Genomic DNA, 23,170 nt, shown 5'->3' on the forward strand with positions numbered 1-23,170 from the left:
TCCCTACAGCGCAGAAGGTGAGCATTCAGCCCATCGAGTCTGCACCGACAACAATCCCACCCAGGCACTATGCCAGTAATCCCAACATTCACCGTGGCTAATCCAACTAGCCTACACATCTAGGGAGGAAGTTAGAGCACCTGGAGGAAACCCATGCAGACACAGGGAGAACATGCAATCTCCAGGTGACATGGTGGTTAGCACTGTTGCCTTACAGCGTCAGGGTCCCACTTTGGGTTACTATCTGTGTGGAATATGCACATTTTCCCCATGTTCGCATTTCCTCCCATACCCCAAAGGCGTGCAGGTTAGATGCATTGGCCAAATGCATGGGGTTATGGGGATAGGACTTGGGTGGGATTGTGGTTGGTGCAGACATGATGGACCGAAAATGGCCTCCTTCTGCACTGAAGGGATTCATAAGAACATAAGAAATAGGAGCAGGAGTAGGCCATCTAGCCCTTCGAGCCTGCCCCGCCATTCAATAAGATCATGGCTGATCTGTCGCTGCTCAGTTCCACTTTCCCGCCCTCTCCCCATAACCCTTAATCCCCTCTCTTATCAAAAACCCATCAACCCGCGTCTTAAAAATATTTAGCGAGGCAGCCTCCACCACTTCAACGGGCAGAGAATTCCAGAGATTCACCACCCTTTGAGTGAAGAAGTTCCTCCTCAACTCCGTTCTAAACCGCCCCCCCTTTATCTTGAGGCTGTGCCCCCTAGTCCTACTGTCTTTTTTGAGCGGGAAGAGTCTCTCCACCCCATTCACCATCTTATACATCTCAATGAGATCTCCCCTCATTCTTCTAAACTCTAACGAGTACAAGCCTAGTTTATTCAGCCTCTCCTCATAGCTCAACCCCCTCAACTCCGGTATCAGCCTAGTAAACCTCCTCTGCACTCCCTCCAAGGCCAAAATATCCTTGCGCAGGTGCGGCGCCCAAAACTGCACACAGTACTCCAGCTGCGGCCTCACCAATGCCCTATACAGCTGCAGCAAGACCTCCCTACTTTTATATTCAATCCCCCTCGCTATGAAGGCCAGCATCCCATTCGCCTTCCTGACCACCTGCTGCACCTGCAAGCTGGGTTTTTGCGACTCATGCACAAGGACCCCGAGGTCCCTCTGCACCGTCGCCTGCTGCAGTTTTTCGCCACGTAAGTAATAGATTCAATGATTGCACCCTCAGGAAGCAACCTTGGAGAAGGATCAGATGAAACTTATTGGCGCAGCACCAGGGATGAGAGACTTGGGTTACGTGGAGAGAAATTGGGTTTGTTCTCTTTGCAGCAGAAAATGTGAAGAGGAGATTTAACAGGATGTATTTGTAGTCACGATATCAGTGGAAGTGACTTTCTCCTAAGAAGATTAACCAGAGGACATGAATAGAAGGTAGCTGAGATAATAGGAGTTATGAAAAAAAACCTCATGGGGAAAATGGAGAATTTCTTTTACACAGCGATCTCCAAGGTGCAATCTAAAAGAAAGACGGAAGCAAACTCGATGGTCGCTTTCAGAAGGGAATTGGTTATAAACTTGAGAAAGGAAAGTTTTTGCAGGGCTAAGAGGGAAGTGCAGAGAAGGTGGGACTGAATGGTTGCTTTTTTCAAGGAACAGGCGCAAGGAAATGAAAGGCATCCATTTGTGTTGTATCACTTTATGAATCTGTGCTTGGGTGAAAATTGGCGGGTATTCGACAATGGATGATTATAGTCCATGGATCTCTTTGGTAGATAGCTGTTCAAAAACTAAGAACCTTGTGGACTGGATACTTTTTCAATTTTCAAAATATTCTCCAGAATGCCTAATTTACTCGGGCAATGCTCAAATTAGTTTTGCTAACTTTCAAAAACATTTCTCTCAGTTTACGCAGTAAAACTGAAAAATAGCTCCAGTCTATTGCCAAAGTTTTCTTGGACAAACAAATTCCACCATCCTGAGTGTGAAATAGCCAAATCAGAACAAAACTCACCCTTCCCTCTTCCAAATTTGAGGCCCCTCTCTGGAGTTTGAGTTTGCAGTAACGCACTCATGCTCAGTCCACCTCTCACCCGTCCAGTATCGTAGTAAGGGCTGCCCCTGACTGACCTGCATCCAGGGCAGGTTTTTCCTGCTCTTTGCTTCCAGTTCCAGATACACTATTTATCTTGTGCAAACATCCCCAGCTTCAATGAGCTGGTTTCAATGAGCTACAGAATGGGATTCTTGATTCCCCTTTTCCTTGAGCTCTGTTCTGTCTCCTTTGGAATCGGCTGCCGTCAGTGGTGGTGGACGCAAACTCGCTGGGGTCTTTTAAAAGACTTCTGGATGAGTATATGGGGTTTAATGGGATTGGGGGTTATAGATAGGTCTATAGATTGGTAGGGGTTGATGTGATCGGCGCAACTCGTGGGCCGAAGGGCCTGTTTGTGCTGCAGTGTTCTATGTTCTATATTCTTTCCCAGTCTAAAAACTCAGTATTCCCAATCCTTCCCATCTGTCCAGATGCCCCTTTTTATGCTCCACTTGTTATTTATGGTATCATTCTTCACATTCATCCCCACCCTTAACTCTATCCCGGCTTCCCCATCAAGCTGGCATCAATGCAGCACCTTTCTAATGATGTTCCAGCTGTAACTACTTCGTTTCCACCCCCACTGAAATTTTTGGTGGGCTCTCCAAACTCTAGGGTTCATTTCCCAAAAGTAGACGACCTTTGCTCGCTAAACAACAGCATCGTGTGTTCTGAAATGTCGCAAACAGTGATAGATTCTGAGGACAGGAACCAGACTGAGAAATTTGCCATTCTGAGCAGCGACACATTCGATATCCCGATGATCCCAGTTAAACTCAATCTAGAGGCTGAGGTTCTCACATTGGCAGAGTAAAGAGGTCAGAATTGGGGGAAAGGTTTCTTGGTGCCCAGCTTCTGGCACCAGGTCAATGTTGGACGGTTGCCCATTTTTCACAGTGGGGAGTGATAAGGGGCTTTTTTAAATTCATTTATGGGACATTGGCGTCACTACCTGGCCAGTATTTATTGATCATCTTTAGGGCAGTTGAAAGACAACCACATTGATGTGGCTCTGGAGCCCCAAGGAGGCCAGGCCGGGTAAGGATGGCCGATTTCCTTCCCTAAAGGACGTTAGTGAATGGGTTTTTCCAACAATCGACAATGGTTTCACTGTCATCAGTAAATTCTTAATTCCAGATTTTTTTTTTATTGAATTCAAATTCCTCTATCTGCCGTGGTGGGATTTGAACCAGGGTCCCCAGAGTTTCTGGATGAATTGAATTTCTGGTCAGTGACACAGTGATTTGCACTGCTGCCTCACAACACCAGGGACCCAGGTTCGATTCCCGGCTTGGGTCACTGTCCATGCGGAGTCTGCACATTCTCCCCACGTCTGTGTGGGTTTCCTCCGGGTGCTCCGGTTTCCTCCCACTGTCTAATGATGTGCAGGTTAGGTGAACTGACCATGCTAAATTCTCCCTCAGTATACCTGAACAGGCACCGGAATGTGGCGACTCAAGGATTTTCACAGTAACTTCATTGCGGTGTGAATGTAAGCCTACTTGTGACTAATAAATAAACTTTAATTGAGAGTCCAGCCACATTGCTGTGGCTCTGGAGTCACAGGTCAGTCAGACCAGATAAGGACGGCAAATTTCCTTCCCTAAAGGACGTTAGTGAACCAGATGGGTTTTTTGCGACAATTGGCAATGGTTTCACGGTCATCAGTAGATTCTTAATTCCAGATATTTTTTATTGAATTCAAATTCCACCATCTGCCGTGATGGGATTCGAACCTGGGATTCTGGATTAATAGTCTAGCGATAACACCACCAGGACATCATCTCCTCTGAAGTCACAGATGACGTGAAACCGCGATGGCGGTTCTCAAAAGCGATTTTCCTTCGAGCCCAGCTTGGAGGGGACAACCCAGAAATCACTTCAAGGAATAAATGTTCTTGCAATTAACGGTGAAACCATGGATGGTTTTATTTAGACACAGGCACTCTGGCGTGCTCTCCTGACCCCCCCTTGCAAACAGAGAATGCATTGCTTGTCAACAGTGGCAATCTGGAAGACTGGTCCACAATCACGTTAACCTTTAAGGGGTCAAAGATTACAATGCAATCAGTGCTTAATCAGGAAACCTTCAAGAGTGCTGCTATTGCCAAATAAGATGTCCAGAACAATTTACGTTAATATATCACAGATATATATATTTAAATTGAGGTTGTTGGTGTCAATTCAAATGCAAATGGCACTTGATTGAGGTGCTTGTAAACATTCAATGAATTTCAAACTGCGCGAACCAGATGTGAAGTGCAGGAATGCACAAAAATCCATGACTGAAATATTAAAAAAAAACAGAAGATCTGATTAGTTTTGAATTTGTTTCAAGTCACTTTGACTTAAACAAAAATCCTTTTAAATCTACAAAAAAACTGATTAGTGTAGACTAATGTTCTCCAGTGTAATCTGCAAATACATCTGGCAAAACACAGGCCAAGGCATCTGCCAGCTCAGAACAAATTCACCAAAGCTTTCAGCCTCTCTCTCCCCCACCCACCCCATTAAAAATGGGGAACCGCCCATCATTGACCTGGTGCCAGGAGCCGGGGCCTCTCTCCCCAGTCCAACCACTTCACTGTGACAACATGAGATCTTCAGCCTCTAGACCTGGATTAACTGGGACCAACACAGTAAGAAGTCTCCCAACACCAGGTTTAAGTCCAATCAGTTTATTTGATAGTAATCCCACAAGTTTTCGGAGACAGTGTTCCTTCGTCAGGTGCGTGGAACCTTCCACACCTTCAAATAAGCTGGTTGGACTTAAACCCGGTGTTGGGAGACTTCTTACTGTGTTTACCCCAGTCCAACGTCGGCATCTCCACATCATTAACTGGGACCATCAGGATATCGAGTGTGTCACTCCTCAGAACAGTGAATTTCTCGGAGCGTAAGAATTAGGAGCAGAGGTAGGCAAATTCAGCCCTTTGAGCCTGCTCTGCCATTCAATCGGATCATAGCTGATCTCTCCCTGGTCTCAAATCCATCTCCCCACCTGTTCCCCATATCCCCTTATCCTTTTTTTAAAGATTAGAAATATATCCATCTCCCTCTTGAAAACATTCAATGATTCAGGCTCCACTGCACTATGGGGCAGGGAGTTCCACAAATTCACCACCCACTGCTTCTCATCTCAGTTTTAAATTTACTGCCTCTCAACCTATATCTCAGATCTCTTGTTCTAGATTACCCTACATGGAGGGAACATTTGGTCTACATTTATTTTATCAATCCTTTTTAAAATTTTTATATACCTCAATTAGACCCCCTAAACTCCAGCAAGTGTAAGCCCAAACTATTTAATCTCTCCTCACAAGCCAATCCTTTCACCCTCAGAATCAATCTGGTGAACCTTCTCTGAACAGCCCCTGTTTTCTGTCAGTCAACCAATCCTCAATCCAATCTAATACTCTACCCCCAACCCCATATGATCTCACCTTCTGGATCAGTCTTTTGTGTGGCACCTTGTCAAACACCTTCTGGAAGTCTAGGCTCCCCACTATACACCTTGCTGGTTATGTCAAAGAACTCAAGCAAGTTTGTCAAGTATGACTTTCCTCCCATGCTGTCAAAAATATGTTCTTTCTTAAAGGACATTTGAGCAACCCCTGGACCCAACCCAAGTAGTAATTAGCTACAGTGCACAAAGACCATAGACTTCAACGAGACCCATGACATTGGCCCCTTGGAGTATGAGCTCCCCGATTGAGACATAACTGCCTGCCCAATCAAGGCACCACATCTGTATATTAATGTGGGCGTGTTAGGTCCACTGGCACTCTGGGTTCTGACTTTGTACACAAAGATGTCTAGGGCTGGAATAGAACTTGTAAAGAAAGGAACAGATAAAGTGAAGACGCCTCAGCCAAGTTATTTCACATAGGCATCTCTTTCTCTCGCTTATTAATTCCAGGGATGAAGGGGTTGACGTACGAGGAGAGATTAAACAGTTCGGGCTTGTACTCACTGGAGTTTAGAAAGGTAACAGGGGATCTGATTGAAGTATATAAAATACTAAGAGGGATTGATAAAGTAAATATAAACCAAATGTTCCCCCTTGTGGGGCAATCTGGAGCAAGTGGTCATAGGTATAGTTTGAGAGACGGTAGATTTATAACTGAGATCATGAGGAACTCTCTCTCACAGAAGGGGGTGAATTTGTGGAACTCGTTGCCCTATAATGCAGAGGAGCCTGAATCATCAAATAGTTTCAAGAAGGAGATGGATTTATTTCTGATGGAAAAATGAGTTAAAGGAATATGTGCAGCAAGTGGGTGGCTCAGTGTGCGCGGCATGGTGGCACAGTGGTTAGCACTGCAGCTTCACACTGCCAGGGCTCTGGGTTTGATTCGTGGCTCAGGTCACTGTCTGTGTGGAGTGTGCACATTCTCCCCATGTCTGCACGGGTTTCCTCTGGGTGCTCTGGTTTCCTCCCGCAGTCTGAAAGATTGCTTATGTGCATTGATCCAAACAGGTGCAGAAGTGTGGCGACTCAGGAAATTTCACAATAACTTCATTGCAGTGTTAACGCAAGCCTTACTTGTGACTAATAACTAAACTTTCCTTTAATTTGAGGCCAGGGAGAGATCAGCAATGATCTAATTGAATGATGGAGCAAGCTCAAAGGGCTAATTCTGCTCCTAATTCCTATGTTTTTCTCTCTATTAGAGAAAGACAATTGGTTACATGCAGCTTAAAAATAAACTGTTTACGGGTGTTTTGTGGATTATCTACCCATGTGACCTCTAAAGATCACAGGTTGGGTGGTTCGCTACCTGGTCTGGGTGGTGGAGAAAACCTTGGACTTGTATTTCCAAAAGCTCCGGGTCAGAAATAAACACCTCGTCTATTTCGAACCCTGCCTCCCATGGAAGAACGTGCAGTCTCCAAATAAAAATATGTCCATTCAACACCAATTTTAATTTTCTTACTGCCATCTAATTGAGATCAACTAACTTCAGACTGACCAGAATCTAAATGCAAAGTTGTGTAAAAATGGCCATCGAGTCTGCTTGTTCGCATGGCAGCCCAATTAGTCCCACTTGCCCCATCTTGTCCTTCAATTTTGTTTCTCCTTTAAGTATTGCTCCAACTCACTTCTAAAAGTGATGACACAGTATATCACAGATTCTAAATACTCATCAAGCTAAAAAGGTTTTCCTCTTGTCCCCTCAGGTTCGTTTGTCAATCACCTTAAATCTCTCTCTTTATCGACCCTCCAGCTCTAGGAACAAGTTCCTCCTCATTTATTCAACCTGAACCCTTCACGGTTTAATAACATTTCTATCAAATTTCCTTGTCACTTTAACTGCTCTGAAATCCCCCTTTCTCTCTTGTCTGTCATGTAGCTAAACTTCCTCATCACTGGAACCATTCTAGTAAATCCCATCTGCACCTTCTCCGAAACATTCGTATCCTTCCAAATTTTGGTATCACGAGTTGGACACAGCACGCTAGCTAGGGCCAAAAAGGATGTGTAATGCAAGTTTAGAATAACTTCAGTTTTTATACTCCACGCCTCCATTTATAAACTCCAAACATCCCATCTGCTTTAGTAGTTATTGATACTAAAGCAAAATACTGCCAAGGCTGGGAATCTGAAATAAGAACAGAAAATGTTGGGAACACAGGGCAGGTCAGGCAGCACACGTGGAGAGAGAAACAGAGTTGAATGGGGCAGGATTTTATTTTTATGTTGGGGGGGGGGGGGGGGGGGGGGCAGTGGCAGGTAGCAGGTAGGCTCCAAAGATCTATACATGTGGCAGATGGGACCTGGGTCCAAAAGCCCTACCTGTCATGTACCATGTTTGCAGTAGAAGAAAGGTGAGGAGGGGCATGAACACTTTTGGGCCAGTTAAATTCAGGATAAGCAGACCCATTTTCAATTGAGGAATACCCCCAACCCACAGTGCACATTCCACGACTTCAAGGTAAACACACAAATGCTTGTGAATGACAGATTAAAAAAAAAAGTAGAAACTGTCAAGCTGTTTAAATTCCCCGCCCTTTAAATTTTGAAAAATGAAACACTGCTGAGGTTTTCGAGTGTGAAAAAAATAGTTCTAGTTGTTTCAATAGATGCTTGTTGAAATAATCCTAAGGGCTTTCATTGTAGAATTATTACAGCTTGACTGCATCCACACCCTGTCATTATCACAATAAGGGACTGCAAATTCACAGTTTGACTGACAGCTGCAAGAGGTTATTAAAGGATTAGCTGTCTTCATTGTGGGTTTATGGATACAATTTTTAATAAGGGGTAAGTACTGAAGGAAATTTAAATGTACTGCACGCGTATTCACAAAAGTATTTTTTTTTAAAATAGAATGAAATCTGTAATAACTTTAATTTCACCTCAGTATGGCTCCTGAGGCATGGGGGAGGGGGGAGGGGGGGTTGGTGGGCTTGCAAGGACTGATGGCTGGAGGACATAATACTGAACAAAACAAAACCGGGATGAAGTCCTAGAACAGTGAAGTGAGTCTTCTAACCAGCCCACTTCCTCACTGAGCAGCCCCTGTGACTGTCTCCAATCTGTTTCTGGGACCAGCAGGCTACAACTTCAACAAAGCACCTGCTTTCCCACCCCACTCCCCACCAGAACAAAATTGTGGTCCTCCCTCTTAGAAGGTAACCGGTGACATCTTTGTATTGGATGTAGCGTGACCAGTGGGAATAGGGTGCAAAGGTCAGCTGACCCAGTGAGCCATGGAACCAATTCCAGAATGATGACGAAACACTCTCTCCCACCTCCCCCTCCTCACCTCATGACATTTCCCAAATAACTTTCTAGTTATTAAAGTAGAAAGAGTGCAGAAAAGATTTACTACGATGCTTCTGGGACTTGATGGTTTGAGTTAAGGCTGGATAGACTGGGACTTTTTTCTCTAGAGCGGAGGTGGCTAAGGAATGATCTTATAGAGGTCTATAAAATAATGAAGGGCATAGATCAGCTAGATAGTCAATATCTTTTCCCAAAGGTAGGGGAGTCTAAAGCTAAAGAGCATAACTTTAAGATGAGAGGGAGAAATACATAAGTGTCCAGAGGGGCAATTTGTTCACAGAGAGTGGTGAATGTCTGGTGCAAGCTGCCAGAGGTAATAGTAGAGGTGGGTACAATTTTGTCTTTTGAAAAGCATTTAGACAGTTACATGGGTAAGATGTGTATAGAGGGATATGGGCCAAACGCAGGCAATTGGGATGAGCTTAGGGGTTTTAAAAAAAAGGGGGCAGCATGGACAAGTTGGACCGAAGGGCCTGTTTCCATGCTGTAAACCTCTAATGAATCTAAGTTGGATATGTGAAAATCCAGCCCAATGCTTCTGATCGATGGCCCCCCCACCCCACGAGTTACAATGCAAGGTCACCGACCCAAATATAACTCTGCTTCTCTGCACAAATATGGTCTAACTTGCTGAATAGTTAGAGCCTTTTCTGTTTCCATTTCCCTTACGAAGTGCTTTTGTCATTTTCTCTTGCCACCTTCCAATAATGAGTGCACCACTATCACCAGCTGTCTTTGCAACCCCCTGTACAATTGTATCGTTTAGCTTTTGTCACTGTCACTCCTCACACTAACTGGCTCACTCGTTGAAGGCGAGAATGTTGCTTTTTAAATAAAAAAAGTCTGGCTCCTCTGCAGGATTTAGACTCAGGGAGGAAAGAGGAGGGGAGAGAAAATGAGCACATGACACGGGCAAATAATTATTTCAATCTGAGATTCACCTTTTATCTTCTGCATTTGGGTGGCAAATTCAACGTTGGGGCAGCAAGGTAGCACAGTGGTTAGCACTGCTGCTTCACAGCTCCAGGGTCCTGGGTTCGATTCCCGGCTTGGGTCACTGTCTGTGTGGAGTTTGCACATTCTCCTCATGGCTGCATGGGTTTCTTCCGGGTGCTCCGGTTTCCTCCCACAGCCCAAAGATGTGCCGGTTAGGTTGATTGGCCGTGCTAAGAAATTGCCCCTTAGTGTCCAGGGATGTGTAGGATGGTGTTCGGTGCAGACTCGATGGGCCGAAGGGCCTCTTTCTGCACTGTAGGGTTCTATGATTTCTATGAATAGCTTGTGCCCTCCATTCCCAGGGCAGGAAAATTCTGCCGAGAGTCAGTGAGTATTTTTAAGGCAGAGGTAGATCGAATCTCGCTAATGTTGCAAGTCTGAATGACTGTGGGATACTCCGTTATGGTTTGGTTTGCTCGAGTTAGACGATTTCAGTTTAAGGTTTTTATGCCTCGTAACTAACTACGCTAAGCTTTAAAGCTGGAAATTGTGGGATTAGTTTAGAAGTTGGCTGCATTGTTTGAAAGTACAACGCAAGCAAAGTTTTTTCATAGACAGAAGCTTTTGTGGTCAGAGCTGCAAATTGTTTCTGAAAGTTACAGGCACTGCTTGTACCTGGTAATTTCATAACACAGGTAAGAACCCATATTGCGGTAACAGCTATGCGTATTCAGTTATATCCTGTACAAGTTCAAGATCACATCTGTATTGGGACCAGCTTTCAGTCTCTCTCTTTCTCTTTAGTAAATCAGTCTTTGTTTCTGTAGTTTTTAATCTTAAACGATGCTCAATAAAACTAGTTTCACTTCAGGCTAGTTTTTTGCCTATGTCTATTCTGAGAACAGACCCTACAGTGACCCTTCATCAGAGCGCTGATGAAGGGTCATCCAGACTGGAAACATTGGCTCTATTCTCTCTCCACTGTCAGACCTGCTGAAATTTTCCAGCGTTTTGCTTCAATTTTAGACAGACTGCCTTGTTCGTCAAGAAGCGAAGGCTGTCAGGGAATAGGGTGGAATGTGGAATTCAGGCCACAATCAGATCGGCCATGATCATATTGATTGGCACAGCAAGGCCGAGGGGCTGACTGGCATCCTCATAATTCACAAGCCTGCATGTAACCCTCTAACTCTCAACCGTGGCCAACATTCAGAAGTGTCCACTGAAGCGATTCATCAGTCTATAGCCTAACAATGGATGTGACGTAAGCATTTAAAGAGGAGAATGGAAATTTCTACGTTTATTTTTTCTCCCCCCCTCGAAGCCGCAGCTTGGGAAACCTGAGGATCCAGCTAGTAGGGAGCAGCCCCCGGTTACTTACTCATCTGTCGTGTTTTGTGACCATCAATGCCCGAGTGAGCAGCCATGGGATGGGATGGGATTGACATTAGAGAATTAAAGAGATGAGAATAAAATGTCGCAGCGCAAATTAAAAAAAAAGCAATAAATGATCTACGATGTTAGGTACATTGGCCCATGCTAAATTGCCCCTTAGTATGCTGGGTGTGTAAGTTAGAGGGGTCAGCAGGGTAAATATGCGGGGTTATGGGGATGGGGCCTGGGTGGGATTGTTGTCGGTGCAGACTCGATGGGCTGAATGGTTTCCTTCTGCACTGCAGGGTTTCAGTGACTCTATGGAATGACAAAGAGTCTACCAAATTTTTTTTGTGATTTAAAACGTGATTCGCGAACTTCAAATTATATTTTCTGGATTTATAAATGTAATCAAATCAGTCTCAGGCTGTAGAAATGTAAAATGAAGCAGGTTACCAACACGCACCCTTCCCCCAACCTGTTCAGGCCTATTAAGGCCATTAGTTGGACAATGGATAGTTTTATGGGATTTATAATTATGTTATTATATATTAGAAATAATGTATAGTTCAAAGAGTATTTAATTTAATGTTTCTGTGCCTGGAAGGATAAAACCTATAAAACCTATTTGCAGATACGATAGTGAGTTTTAAGATCATCTTGACAAATACACGAATAGGATGGGAATAGAAGGATATGGTCCCCAGAAGGGAAGGGAGTTTTAGTTAAGTCAGGCAGCATGCTTGGCACAAGCTTGGAGGGCCAAAGGGCCTGTGCCTGTGCTGTAATTTTCATTGTTCTGTAGTTATATTCATGCTGAACAAAGATGTTTGGAGGTGTGGGAGATGGCCAAATTCTAACCGTGTTTCTATTGTGCTTAGAGAGGGCTACAGGGTGAAGAATAAATAGTAGTAGCAGTCATTGCTTAGACCCTTGCAAGATAAAATAACCTAGGTTTTATTTTTAGTTGATTATATTGCAGTCGGCGACAGGATACTGGGGAGTGAACATCTCTCAACTCTGCCAGGAGAAGCTGGACAAGAAAAGGGAGCTGCAAAGATGCAGGCTTCCTAAGAAACAAGTTAGAGTCCAGATAACCCAAGGAATTGTGTAAAATAAAATGTCTTCAGATGGCTGGAGAACAGAGACCAAGATACTGTTGAGAAGAATTCAAGGAAGAGTAAATGAAGTGTTCTAAGTTAAAGAGGCAATTATAGGAACTAGATTTAATGAGGGACAGCAGTCTTCAGAGGTCAGTGCAACACTGGTCCTGGTCTGCCCCCTTCTTCCCCAAGTTCCTGGTACATTGTCACTGAAGGGCTGCCAGGTTTCTGGTTGGCCAGGTGTGAATAGAATTTTCGGGTGGGGGGTGGGGATGGATGGTGGAAGAAATCTACCAGATAATTCATGAACAATGGCAAAGTCTGTGACTTTTCAGCAATGCTGGAATGCTTCTTTTAAAGTTAAAAGGTTAAAGTTTACTTGTCAGTCACAAGTTAGGCTTACATTAACACTGCAATGAAGGTACTGTGAAATTCCCCTCGTCGCCTGTTCAGGTCAATGCACCTAACTAGCACGTCTTTCGGACTGTGGGAGGAAACTGGAGGGTATTCGTTTTTATAAATGTTCCCAGATGCTAACAACAGGTTGTGTTTTTAAATAAACAACCAAGTAGAATTAGAAGAACAAAAGACCAGCTCCACATATCTTCCGCCGTTTTAGCAAGGGTGGCAATCAGTTTAAAAAGTGGGTGTGTTGAACGTTCGATCGATAGTTAGTCCCTGGAGAAAATAAAACTGATCTGCCGTTACCCAAATAACACACAGAAGGTAAAAAGTTTTTGGCGTGTCAGTTCTTTGTGATACATTGACTGCGTTAAACCCTGTAAGTGTAATTACGTGTGAATGCAAGCACATGTGAACAGATCAATTGCTGAAATCAATTTATAAGCGCAAATTGTTAGAACAATTTACCTGAAACTCCTGGAAAATAACTTTAAATATTGATCAACTATAAATTCATAAAGAAGTGCTTAATGCTTCTAAATCATCTGTAGTTATTAGTGCCACTGTACATCAATCCCTGAAAGTGCTCCTTTAGCCAGATACCTACCTAGCTATAAAGATACACATCTGGTATTATTGCTATCTGCCGAAATAAGCACTTTACAGCTCCCATTTAAACAGCTTGTGTTACACTGAACATTTTAATGATAAGTTGCAATGAGAGCACGCTGTATTCTCGCAAGGTTTCAATGATTGAAGGGGGGGGGGAAAGAAGGGTTTGAAGGCGAAGTTTCACAAAATCTTTTGGTTTCATTTGTCCAAGAACCAGCAAGTTTCACCCAGAATCCGTAATGTCACCACTCTGGTTGTCTGCAATGAAGGTTAGCCAGGAAACCACACGACCTTAGTCACCAAACCTACTGTTCCCAATCTTTACTGTTTTTCAATGATGAACATTTTATTTTTTGGGGGGGGACTTTTGTTACCCTTTAAATATAAAAAAAAAACTCTCCTCAGCAACCACTGTGCCCTCTCACGTCTGCTTGGGTACTTACTGAGCAACAGAAACTGGGTACGTGCAATAACATCCTGAGACAGGTGTATAATTCCTTAGTATTTATAGAAAATCAACACTTTTAATGCAGAGTGATAAGGTTGGTAATTTTCACGGTTACCCCTTTTCTTCCAAAAAGGTGTGTCTTTTTACAAGATGATCTGACTATTGCTTCACAGAGCGCAACTGTGACCACCTTTGAATCTTCCATTGCAAGAACCTCATGTGATGCATCTGGCACGGAATAAGAGGAGTTGACTCATTGAGGTTTCGCTGTGAGATCTGTCACCAGCTGCTGGGACAGGTGCCGCGTTGGAGCCTGCGCTGCAACTCGATTATTCCACCCACTTCCCACTCCCTTGGAGAAAACACTTCAAGCTCTTAAGGCACTTGGTCCAACGACTCTGGAGAAGACCTTTAACTCACTGTGTGGCAAGACACAGGTGAAAACCCGAGTCAGAACACTCCAGGATGCAAAGGTCTGCCACTATTGCCTCGGGATACCTCCGTGACTACTTTTCTATTAAATCGTTCAGTTTTTTAATAAATAAAATCTGGGAGAATTGCTTTGCAGCCTGTCCCGTGAAGACTCGCCGCGGGTATTTTGGCAAGCAAACAGATTTTTTTTTGAAAAGGAACCACAAAGAAATTAGAGTTACGCTCGAGGGATGCACACTCCATTACAACTGAAAAAAAAACTCTGCTGATCCTCTTTTGCAGAGAAGACATGCCAACAGCACAAAAATGTTGATAACAGCACCATTTCCTGGGGGGCATAACGTACGCAACACTGATAGAAGCCTACGAGCTATGCAAGTACTTCCACACAACACCAAATGCAAATATACAAGAGAGACATCCTAACGGTGATCGATGGTGCAATGTTCGTGTTCCAGTCTTGTCAGGTGTGAGCTATATTGTGAAACGATGCAATTTGGTTAGAATTAAACACGTGTAAAAGGACATCCACACGCTAAAAGCATTTAAAATGCTCTCACTGTTTGCACACATTCATATTTCAATTATACAATGGCCCGATTCTGCACTTACTGATCTACACAGGCATTTAAAAACAAGGCTCAAATCAAGGCTTTAACACAACCTGTAACAAATGTGGTTTAGATTTTGAACCAGACATTTTCACATTAACACACTACTCTGAAATGCTTAATAATGCATGAAGCATGTTTTAAAGTGAATTCCTCCAGAAATTGAACAAAGAAAAATCATCCCAAAGTATCAATTCCAGTCACATACCAGTAGATGCATTCAAAAACTATTTTTAAACAAAGACATTTAAACCTATCAGGTAACGGAATTAGGATTGATGTTTCTTGCCAATTTTCTTGCTTGCCCTGCTCCGTGGATGCAGAATGTCCCTTGGCGCTACACCTCAAGTAGCCATTAAGGTGGGTTTGGGGGGGGGGGTCCAGCTAATTTATAACCTTCTCCCAATCCAGAAGCTGAAGTGTCCTAAATTCCATCCTGACTCCAACACATGCTGGGGTGTGATCCAACTGTCTACCCCTCTGCTATGGCTACATTCACGGGTAGAAGGAAGCATACGGCATCTACTGTTGAGGTCTTCCATGCCTGTTGGGCACCACAGGGACTGATATACCTTCCCAACCCCGTTAATCACATTTAGGTTTAGCGTTTTAATTTTAAGGCACTTACATAAGAAATAGGAGCAGGAGTAGGCCATCTAGCCCTTCGAGCCTGCCCCGCCATTCAATAAGATCATGGCTGATCTGAAGTGGATCAGTTCCACTTACCCTCCTGCTCCCCTTATCGATCAGAAACCTATCTACCCGTGACTTAAATATATTCAACAAGGTAGCCTCCACCACTTCAATGGGCAGAGAATTCCAGAGATTCACCACCCTTTGAGTGAAGAAGTTCCTCCTCAACTGTTCTAAACTGCACCCCCTTTATTTTGAGGCTGTGCCCTCTAGTTCTGGTTTCCTTCCTATGTGGAAAGAATCTCTCTACTTCTACCCTATCTAGCCCCTTCATTATCTTATATGTCTCTATAAGATCCCCCCCTCAGCCTTCTAAACTACAACGAGTACAGGCCCAATCTATTCAATCTCTCCTCATAAGCTAACCCCCTCATCTCCGGTATCAGCCTGGTGAACCTTCTCTGTACTCCTTCCCAGGCCAATATATCCTTTCGAAATAAGGGGACCAAAATTGTACACAGTTGCGGCCTCACAAGTGCCTTCCCCTTACGGGGCTGTCCCTTTTACTTTATCCCTCAGAATACCATAGTGCAGAAGAGGCCTTTCAGCCTGAGTCTGCACCAACGCCTAAAAGGCCCCGACTTGCCCACCTAATCCCACTTGCCAGCCCCTAGCCTTGAATGTTGTGACATGCCAAATACTCAACCAGGTACTTTTTTTTTTAAATTCGATTGAGTTCAATTAGTTTTTCAGCAAGAGGAGAGATGTGGGCCACTTTGGACCAAGCTGCTGTGTGATGCAACAATTCGCTGGCTCGCTCCCACTGAGCGAACCACAAATTCAGTTAAATTTAAACAAAGAGAAAAACGTATTCCAAAATATTCGGAGGTTTACATTTCAGTGCAAACGGGAAAGGAGGTTTAGTTGCTCACCTTCAGTGCAGTACTGCCCCAGGTACCCTGTGTCAGAGCAGTCACAGCTCACACTGCCATCTATCAAGGAGCAAACTCCACCATTCTCGCAAGGGTTTTCCGTGCAGATGCCCTCCTTCTCCAACCTCACCGACTGGCTCCCAAGCAGCGCCGGTGCCGAGTTCCCGTACTTCAAGTCTTCGATAAATCCCTTGAACGGAGGTTCACCCTGCACCCCGATGGAAGTCAACGCGGATTCTCGGACGTCCTGTGGGACCCCTCCCAGGAACAGATCGCTCACAATCTTCATGTACTGCCGCTGGGGCTTCACCTGGGCGGAGCCCGTGTCCCCGTCCAGCACCAGGACTGTCCGCAGGTTGTCGCGGCTGATCATGAGGAAGTGCCACTTGCCATCGTCCACCTGCCTGTCCATGTGGATGGAGGCCTCGTAGCAATCGATGCTGAACTTGAGCTGCACCTTCCCCTCCAGCAGCCGCAGCTGCAGGAAGTCGCAGTAGCCTCCATCGTCGAAGTAGAGGAGCAGGGCCCTGGAGAGCTCCGTCTTGAACTGGAAGCTGAGGTCGCTCCGGGTGCTCGCGTCCCAGCGAGTGTAGCGGCTCCACAAGCCCGGGGCGCCGGTAAACTCCATCCCCAGGCACAGCCCTGCCAGGGAACCGAGAACCAGGGCAAAGCAGAAGGAATCCATGCTCAGCGTGGCGACGGCACAGGGGAGGGACGCATAAAATAACAGGTCACCGTTCAGGGAAAATGCGGCGAGGGTAAATCCACAGCGACGGAAACGGTCATGGGAGAGGCGATTCGAGCATTGGCCGGTGCCCTCAAGTCAAATCGAAGGCGTTTACCCAACAACCCAGGCTGCCTTCTGATCCCGAGCTCTAGGGCAGCGTATATTCAAGCGTGGCACCACAAATGCGTTGGTCAGAATACAAGCTGTTGCGGCGAGGCAAATCAGCAATAATGGACGCGCCAACTTAGTCTTTTGGTGGGTGACGGGAAGGTCTCGCTCAAACGTGACAAACTCTGGAGTATATTTCTGCCATCTACAGCGAAGCTTATGCCCGTGATTTAACTGTGTGTTTTTTTTCTGGGGTCGGGGGTACACAAATCAATCCTGGGTGCCACCTTCCTCATGCCACTGTCGCCACACACAGACGCCACATGATGTTGCGGTGCGCTGGTACCCAAATGCCGCCACCAAAGAAGGCGGCCCAGTGAAGGGGAATCAACCTGGAAATAATACAAGGGAAAAAAAAAAAATTGTCACTAAGGAATCCAGGAAAAGACTGTTTTCTGCATTAATCCCTTTACCTCAGACAATGCACGTCAAATGTTTTTAAAGATGCCAAGCTCAGTAACCAGTAAATTTAAAATCGAGGATTAGCAGCTTTAACGTGCCATGAACTCATTAGGAACAATGCAATTTGTGCAAATCTAACAGAACCCTCGGTGGACACCTATATATAAAATACACTCACGCTGCAAACACGGCAGATTGAAACATTCACTCAACGCTCAGCAATCAGCCTCACGGATACAAATAATGCTTTTTATCAAGACATTAAAAAAATCATCTCAGCTCACAGGTCTCTGAGGTGACCCAAAAAGTACTAGCCTGATCGCATGCTTCCTAAACCGGACTCTCGATCCCACTATCGTACTCCAATTAGCATCTAACACAAAGTGCAACATGCCGCAGGGAGCCATTTAGTCCCTCGTTCACAGGACCGCTCTCTGAAATATGGTTTTTCAGACTGGACTCCAATAACCAAAGTGAAACCTTGGATTCCGCTCTGAAGGAATCCCCTGATCTTGACCTGTCAATCAATCTTCCCACGACAATTCAAAAGGGTCTTTCACAACATCTGAGAACCACAAGACAACAAAAACATACAGCACCTTTTGTTTTATATTTAATTATTGCATGATTGCTTTAAGAGCTGATCACATGATTTGATGGCGATGTCATTAGGGTGCTTCAGAGGTTACTGTTTAGTTTCGTTTTCTGTTCTGCAGAGAGAACATCTCTTTTAATAAGCCAATAACAATTCGATCCATTTGCTTGCTCTTTCTGCAGAGCCCCAGAAATGTTTCCTTTACAAGCATTTCTCTTGCCTCATTCTTTCGCAGGACGTGAGCATCACCGGCAAGATCAGTATTTTTGGCCGATCCCTAATTGCCCTCGAGAAGGTGATGATAAACCATGTCTTCCGCCCCTGCTGTCCATGTGGTGTTGGTACAGCCACGTTGTACGTGGGGGATTTGGTGAGTTGCTGCAGTGCATCGTGCAGATGGTACACACACTGCTGGCGCTGTGTGTCAGTGGTGGGGGGAGTGATTGTTAAAAGATGGTGGATGGGGAGCCAATCAAGTGGGTTGCTTTGTCCTGGGTGGTGTCAAGCCTTTTATTTTATTCATTCAGGGGATGTGGGTATCGCTGGCTGGGCCACCATTTATTGCCAATCTCCAATTGCTCTTGAACTAAGTGATTTGCTAGACCATTTTGTAGGACAGTTAAGAGTCAACTACATTGTTGATTTGGTCTGGAGTCACATGTAGGCCACACCAGGTAAGGACGGCAGATTTCCTTCCCTAAAGGGACCAGATGGGTTTTTAACAACAATGGTTTCATTTCAACAATGGAATTTTTACCGAATTCAAATTCCACCACCTGCAATGGTGTATTGTTACTGTGACATCAGTTAAAGGCACAGAACGGGCCGTCATTTATTTTTAATTTGGGCCTAATGCAATGTCATGGAGTTCTATGAGTTTACAACCCTTTTGAATTGTCATGGGAAGATTGATTGGCAGGTCAAAATCAGGGGATTCCTTCAGAGCGGAATCCAAGGATTCACTTTCAGTTTTAGTTAGAAGCTACTGGAGACCAGTCTGAAAAACAATATTTCTGTCTCTCTCCCTGGTATTAAAAATTCTGCTGGCAAGTTGTTTCTCTTAGAGAGGTTTGCTAGCTAGAGACGAACGGTGACACTCTCTCTCTAACTTGAGAGGTGCCAGGATTTCCAGAACAGAGAAGCCAAGAGTTTCAATTCTCCAACTAAAGGACTAATTCGCTGTAGGTTTTTGCAGAGCTCTAAGTTCCAGCTTCACACGAGCGTTCTTTTTTTCTGTGCTAAACCTGAGATGGGTGTATGTTTGTAAGAAAGCCTGTTGTGTTGGAACAGTTCAAGCCTACACAATATCATGGTTGTTTTTTTATCTTGTTTGCAATTGGTAAAAGTTGGTGCTAATTTTCTTTCTATATGCAAACTGTATTCTGAAATAAAGTGTGATTAAAAAGCTCCCTCATGGGTCGTTTGAATCATATCTGGAGTGAAACAACTTACATTTACTCGTTCCAAATTCAAAGTGCAAAACTTATGATTCAGGCTGACTCCATAGAACAGCCTGGAGTTTCCGAACTAGATTACAACACAATGAAACATCAAAGGTATAGTGGTTTCTTTCTGCGCTAAGAACAAAGAAGAGAACAGCACAGAAACAGGCTCTTCAACCCTCCAAGCCTGTGCTGATTATGATGCCATGACTCAAATTAAAGAAAAAACCTTCTATCCTTACTCAGTCTGTATCCCTCTATTCATGTACCCATCCAGATGCCTCTTAAATGTTCCTAATGTGCCTGCTTCCACCACCTCCTCAGCCAGCACATTCCAGGCACCCAACATCGTCTGCGTGAAAAAACTCTCCTGCACATCTGTTTCATTTCATGACATAACTTCTGATTTCCAAAAGCATGGGGCCAATGTTACCCAAAGCTTCTTCCAGATTCACAGAGTTACGACCGCGGTAAAAAGTAAAACATTATCTCTGTTATACAACTGCCTCATCCTTCTGTGTTATTACTTCTGCAATCTATAAATATCAAAGTAGTACTCAGTTGGGAACTAACATGTTATGTACACGTGTTCCAGAAGGGCACACTTCACAAGTGCACCAGAAGCTGACGTGATCCCCAGTTCAATCTACCTTGTCATTTGAACCAGATAGCACAGAGAACCAAGAGTTTCTGATTTTTACAAAGTTTTAAAAGTGTGACTTTAACAACATCCGAGAACCACAAGACAACAAAAACATATTTTGTTGTATATTTAATGGTTGCATGATTGCTTTAAGAGCTGATCACATGATTTGATGGTGATGTCATTAGGGTGCTTCAGAGGTTACTGCTGAGTTTCATTTTCTGTTCTGTATAGAGAACATCTCTTTTAATAAACCTGCTGGGTGCTACTTCGAATCTACGTGTGCAAACCAAATCTTTTCTTTTGGTTTAAAACTCACAATCCGTAACTTAGTGAGGACATAGTCCAATCCATCACGCAAACCAGCCTCCCATCCATTGACTGTCTACACTTCCCTCTGCCTTGGCAAAGCAGCCAGCATTATTAAGGACCCCACACACCCCGGTCATTCTCTTTTCCACCTTCTTCCGTCGGGGAAAAGATACAAAAGTCTGAGGTCATGTAGCGGCTGACTCGAGAACAGCTTCTTCCCTGCTGCATCAGACTTTTGAATGGACCAATCTCACATTAAGTTGATCTTTCTCTACACCCCAGCTATGACTGTAACACTACGTTCTGCACTCTCTCCTTTCCTTCTCTATGAACAGTATGCTTTGTCTGTGTTGCATGCAAGAAGCCATATTTTTCACTGTATGCTAAATACATGTGACAATAATAAATCAAATCAAAAACTCTACAACTTTGACCTACAATGCATGTACAATACAATCTGTACTTTTATTTTTTGGAACCCCTTCTCTGGTCTTTTTCCCTTTCTTTTCTCTCTTTCACACCTCTCCTCTGCATCCCGTTCTACAATAAATTCACTGTTCCAACAACCTTGTATTCCAAAGATGAACGCAACCAGGGAGCTAATAGACAGGCTTCATAATTTATGACTATATACAAGGCGCTCACATTCGTACCCCTCTGGAGAATATTAAGTACATAATCTACATTCACTCAGTTCCAGACAGAAAGTGACTACACAAATCAATTCTTTTTTTTCCAAAAGGCAATTGTAGCAAAATATAAATTCCAGCTGCAGGACTCTGCCTGGCTTCAATTAAAAAAAATAATAACACCCAATTTAAAGTTAAGTGTCTTTATTATGGATTTCTCGCTTTCATCAGACGTTTGCTTCAGAAATTACTTGCATCTTGGTTTGGAGGAAGAGGCAATCATCAATTATTAAACCTATACATTTATCTCGAGCTACATCAAGGGTGATTGGTTGCTCTTCAGGTTTGACAGGACCAATAAACATTTTTCTTGCCCCCCTCCCCCATACCCACAACTCCGCCTGCCACATGGAATTCCAAACCAGTCTCTCATCCACTGAATCTGTCCACACTTCCCACTGCCTCGGGAAAAGCAGCCAGCATAATTAAGGACCCCACGCACTCCAGACATTCTCTCTTCCACCTTCTTCCATCGAGAAAAAGGTACAAAAGTCTGAGGTCACGTACCAACCTAACTCAAGAACAGCTTGTTCCTTGTTGCTGTCAGATTTTTGAATTGGACTTACTTTGCATTAAGTTGATCTTTCTCTACACCCCAGCTATGACTGTAACACTAGATTCTGCACTCTCCCCTTTCCTTCTCTATGAATGGTATGCTTTGTCTGTATAATGCACAAGTAACAATACTTTTCACTGTATGTTAATACATGCGACAATAATAACTCCAATCAAACCAAAATACAGCTCAGACCCTGGCCATTCAGTCCACACAAGTCTCCTCCAACCCTATTACATCTAGTGTAGAGTGTCGAAATTTGCTGATGACACCAAGATTGGGGGAACGGCAAATTGTGCGGAGGGTGTGCAGAAGGATCTAGATAGGCTGGGCGAATGGGCCAGGAAATGGCAAATGGAATTTAATGTTGGCAAGTGAGAGGTGGTCCACTTTGGTAGGAAGAATGGTAGGAAGGACTATTACTTACAGGGCGAAAAACTGCAGCAGGCGACGGTGCAGAGGGACCTCGGGGTCCTTGTGCATGAGTTGCAAAAACCCAGCTTGCAGGTGCAGCAGGTGGTCAGGAAGGCGAATGGGATGCTGGCCTTCATAGCGAGGGGGATTGAATATAAAAGTAGGGAGGTCTTGCTGCAGCTGTATAGGGCATTGGTGAGGCCGCAGCTGGAGTACTGTGTGCAGTTTTGGGCGCCGCACCTGCGCAAAGATATTTTGGCCTTGGAGGGAGTGCAGAGGAGGTTTACTAGGCTGATACCAGAGTTGAGGGGGTTGAGCTATGAGGAGAGGCTGAATAAACTGGGCTTGTACTCGTTAGAGTTTAGAAGAATGAGGAGAGATCTCATTGAGACGTATAAGATGATGAATGGGATGGATAGGATAGAGGTGGAAAGACTATTCCCGCTTAAAAAAGACAGTAGGACTAGGGGGCACAGCCTCAAGATAAAGGGGGGGCGGTTTAGAACGGAGTTGAGGAGGAACTTCTTCACTCAAAGGGTGGTGAATCTCTGGAATTCTCTGCCCGTTGAAGTGGTGGAGGTTGCCTCGCTAAATATTTTTAAGACGCGGGTTGATGGGTTTTTGATAGGAGAGGGGATTAAGGGTTATGGGGAGAGGGCGGGAAAGTGGAACTGAGCAGCGACAGATCAGCCATGATCTTATTGAATGGCGGGGCAGGCTCGAAGGGCTGGATGGCCTACTCCTGCTCCTATTTCTTATGTTCTTATGTTCTTAACCCTGACAGCATAGCCATTAATGTGCTTTCCTTTCACATTTACATTGCATTTTGGCCAAAATGCATCGATGCAACAACTCACCATCATAAGATCATCCAATAAATGTAAATATAACAAAG

General features: G+C 44.3%; 1 protein-coding gene across 24 annotated transcripts in view; it reads right to left on the reverse strand.

Moving 5' to 3' along the window:
- The window catches only part of nrxn3a (neurexin 3a), a 1,599,218-nt gene that overhangs the window by 1,544,337 nt on the left and 31,711 nt on the right, over window positions 1–23,170 (reverse strand). For all 24 annotated transcript variants that reach the window (XR_013888541.1, XR_013888540.1, XM_080202257.1 and 21 more), the window contains exon 2: window positions 16,328–17,554. Coding sequence is in view for 22 of the 24 variants with exons in the window: in XM_080202257.1 (XP_080058383.1) it covers window positions 16,328–17,012 (685 nt within the window). In the remaining 2 variants the exon portion in view is untranslated. The remainder of the gene's footprint in view (window positions 1–16,327; window positions 17,555–23,170) is intronic.

The sequence above is a fragment of the Carcharhinus amblyrhynchos genome, chromosome 14, assembly GCF_965287045.1.
Source record: "Carcharhinus amblyrhynchos chromosome 14, sCarAmb.v2.hapA, whole genome shotgun sequence".
NCBI lineage: Eukaryota > Metazoa > Chordata > Chondrichthyes > Carcharhiniformes > Carcharhinidae > Carcharhinus > Carcharhinus amblyrhynchos.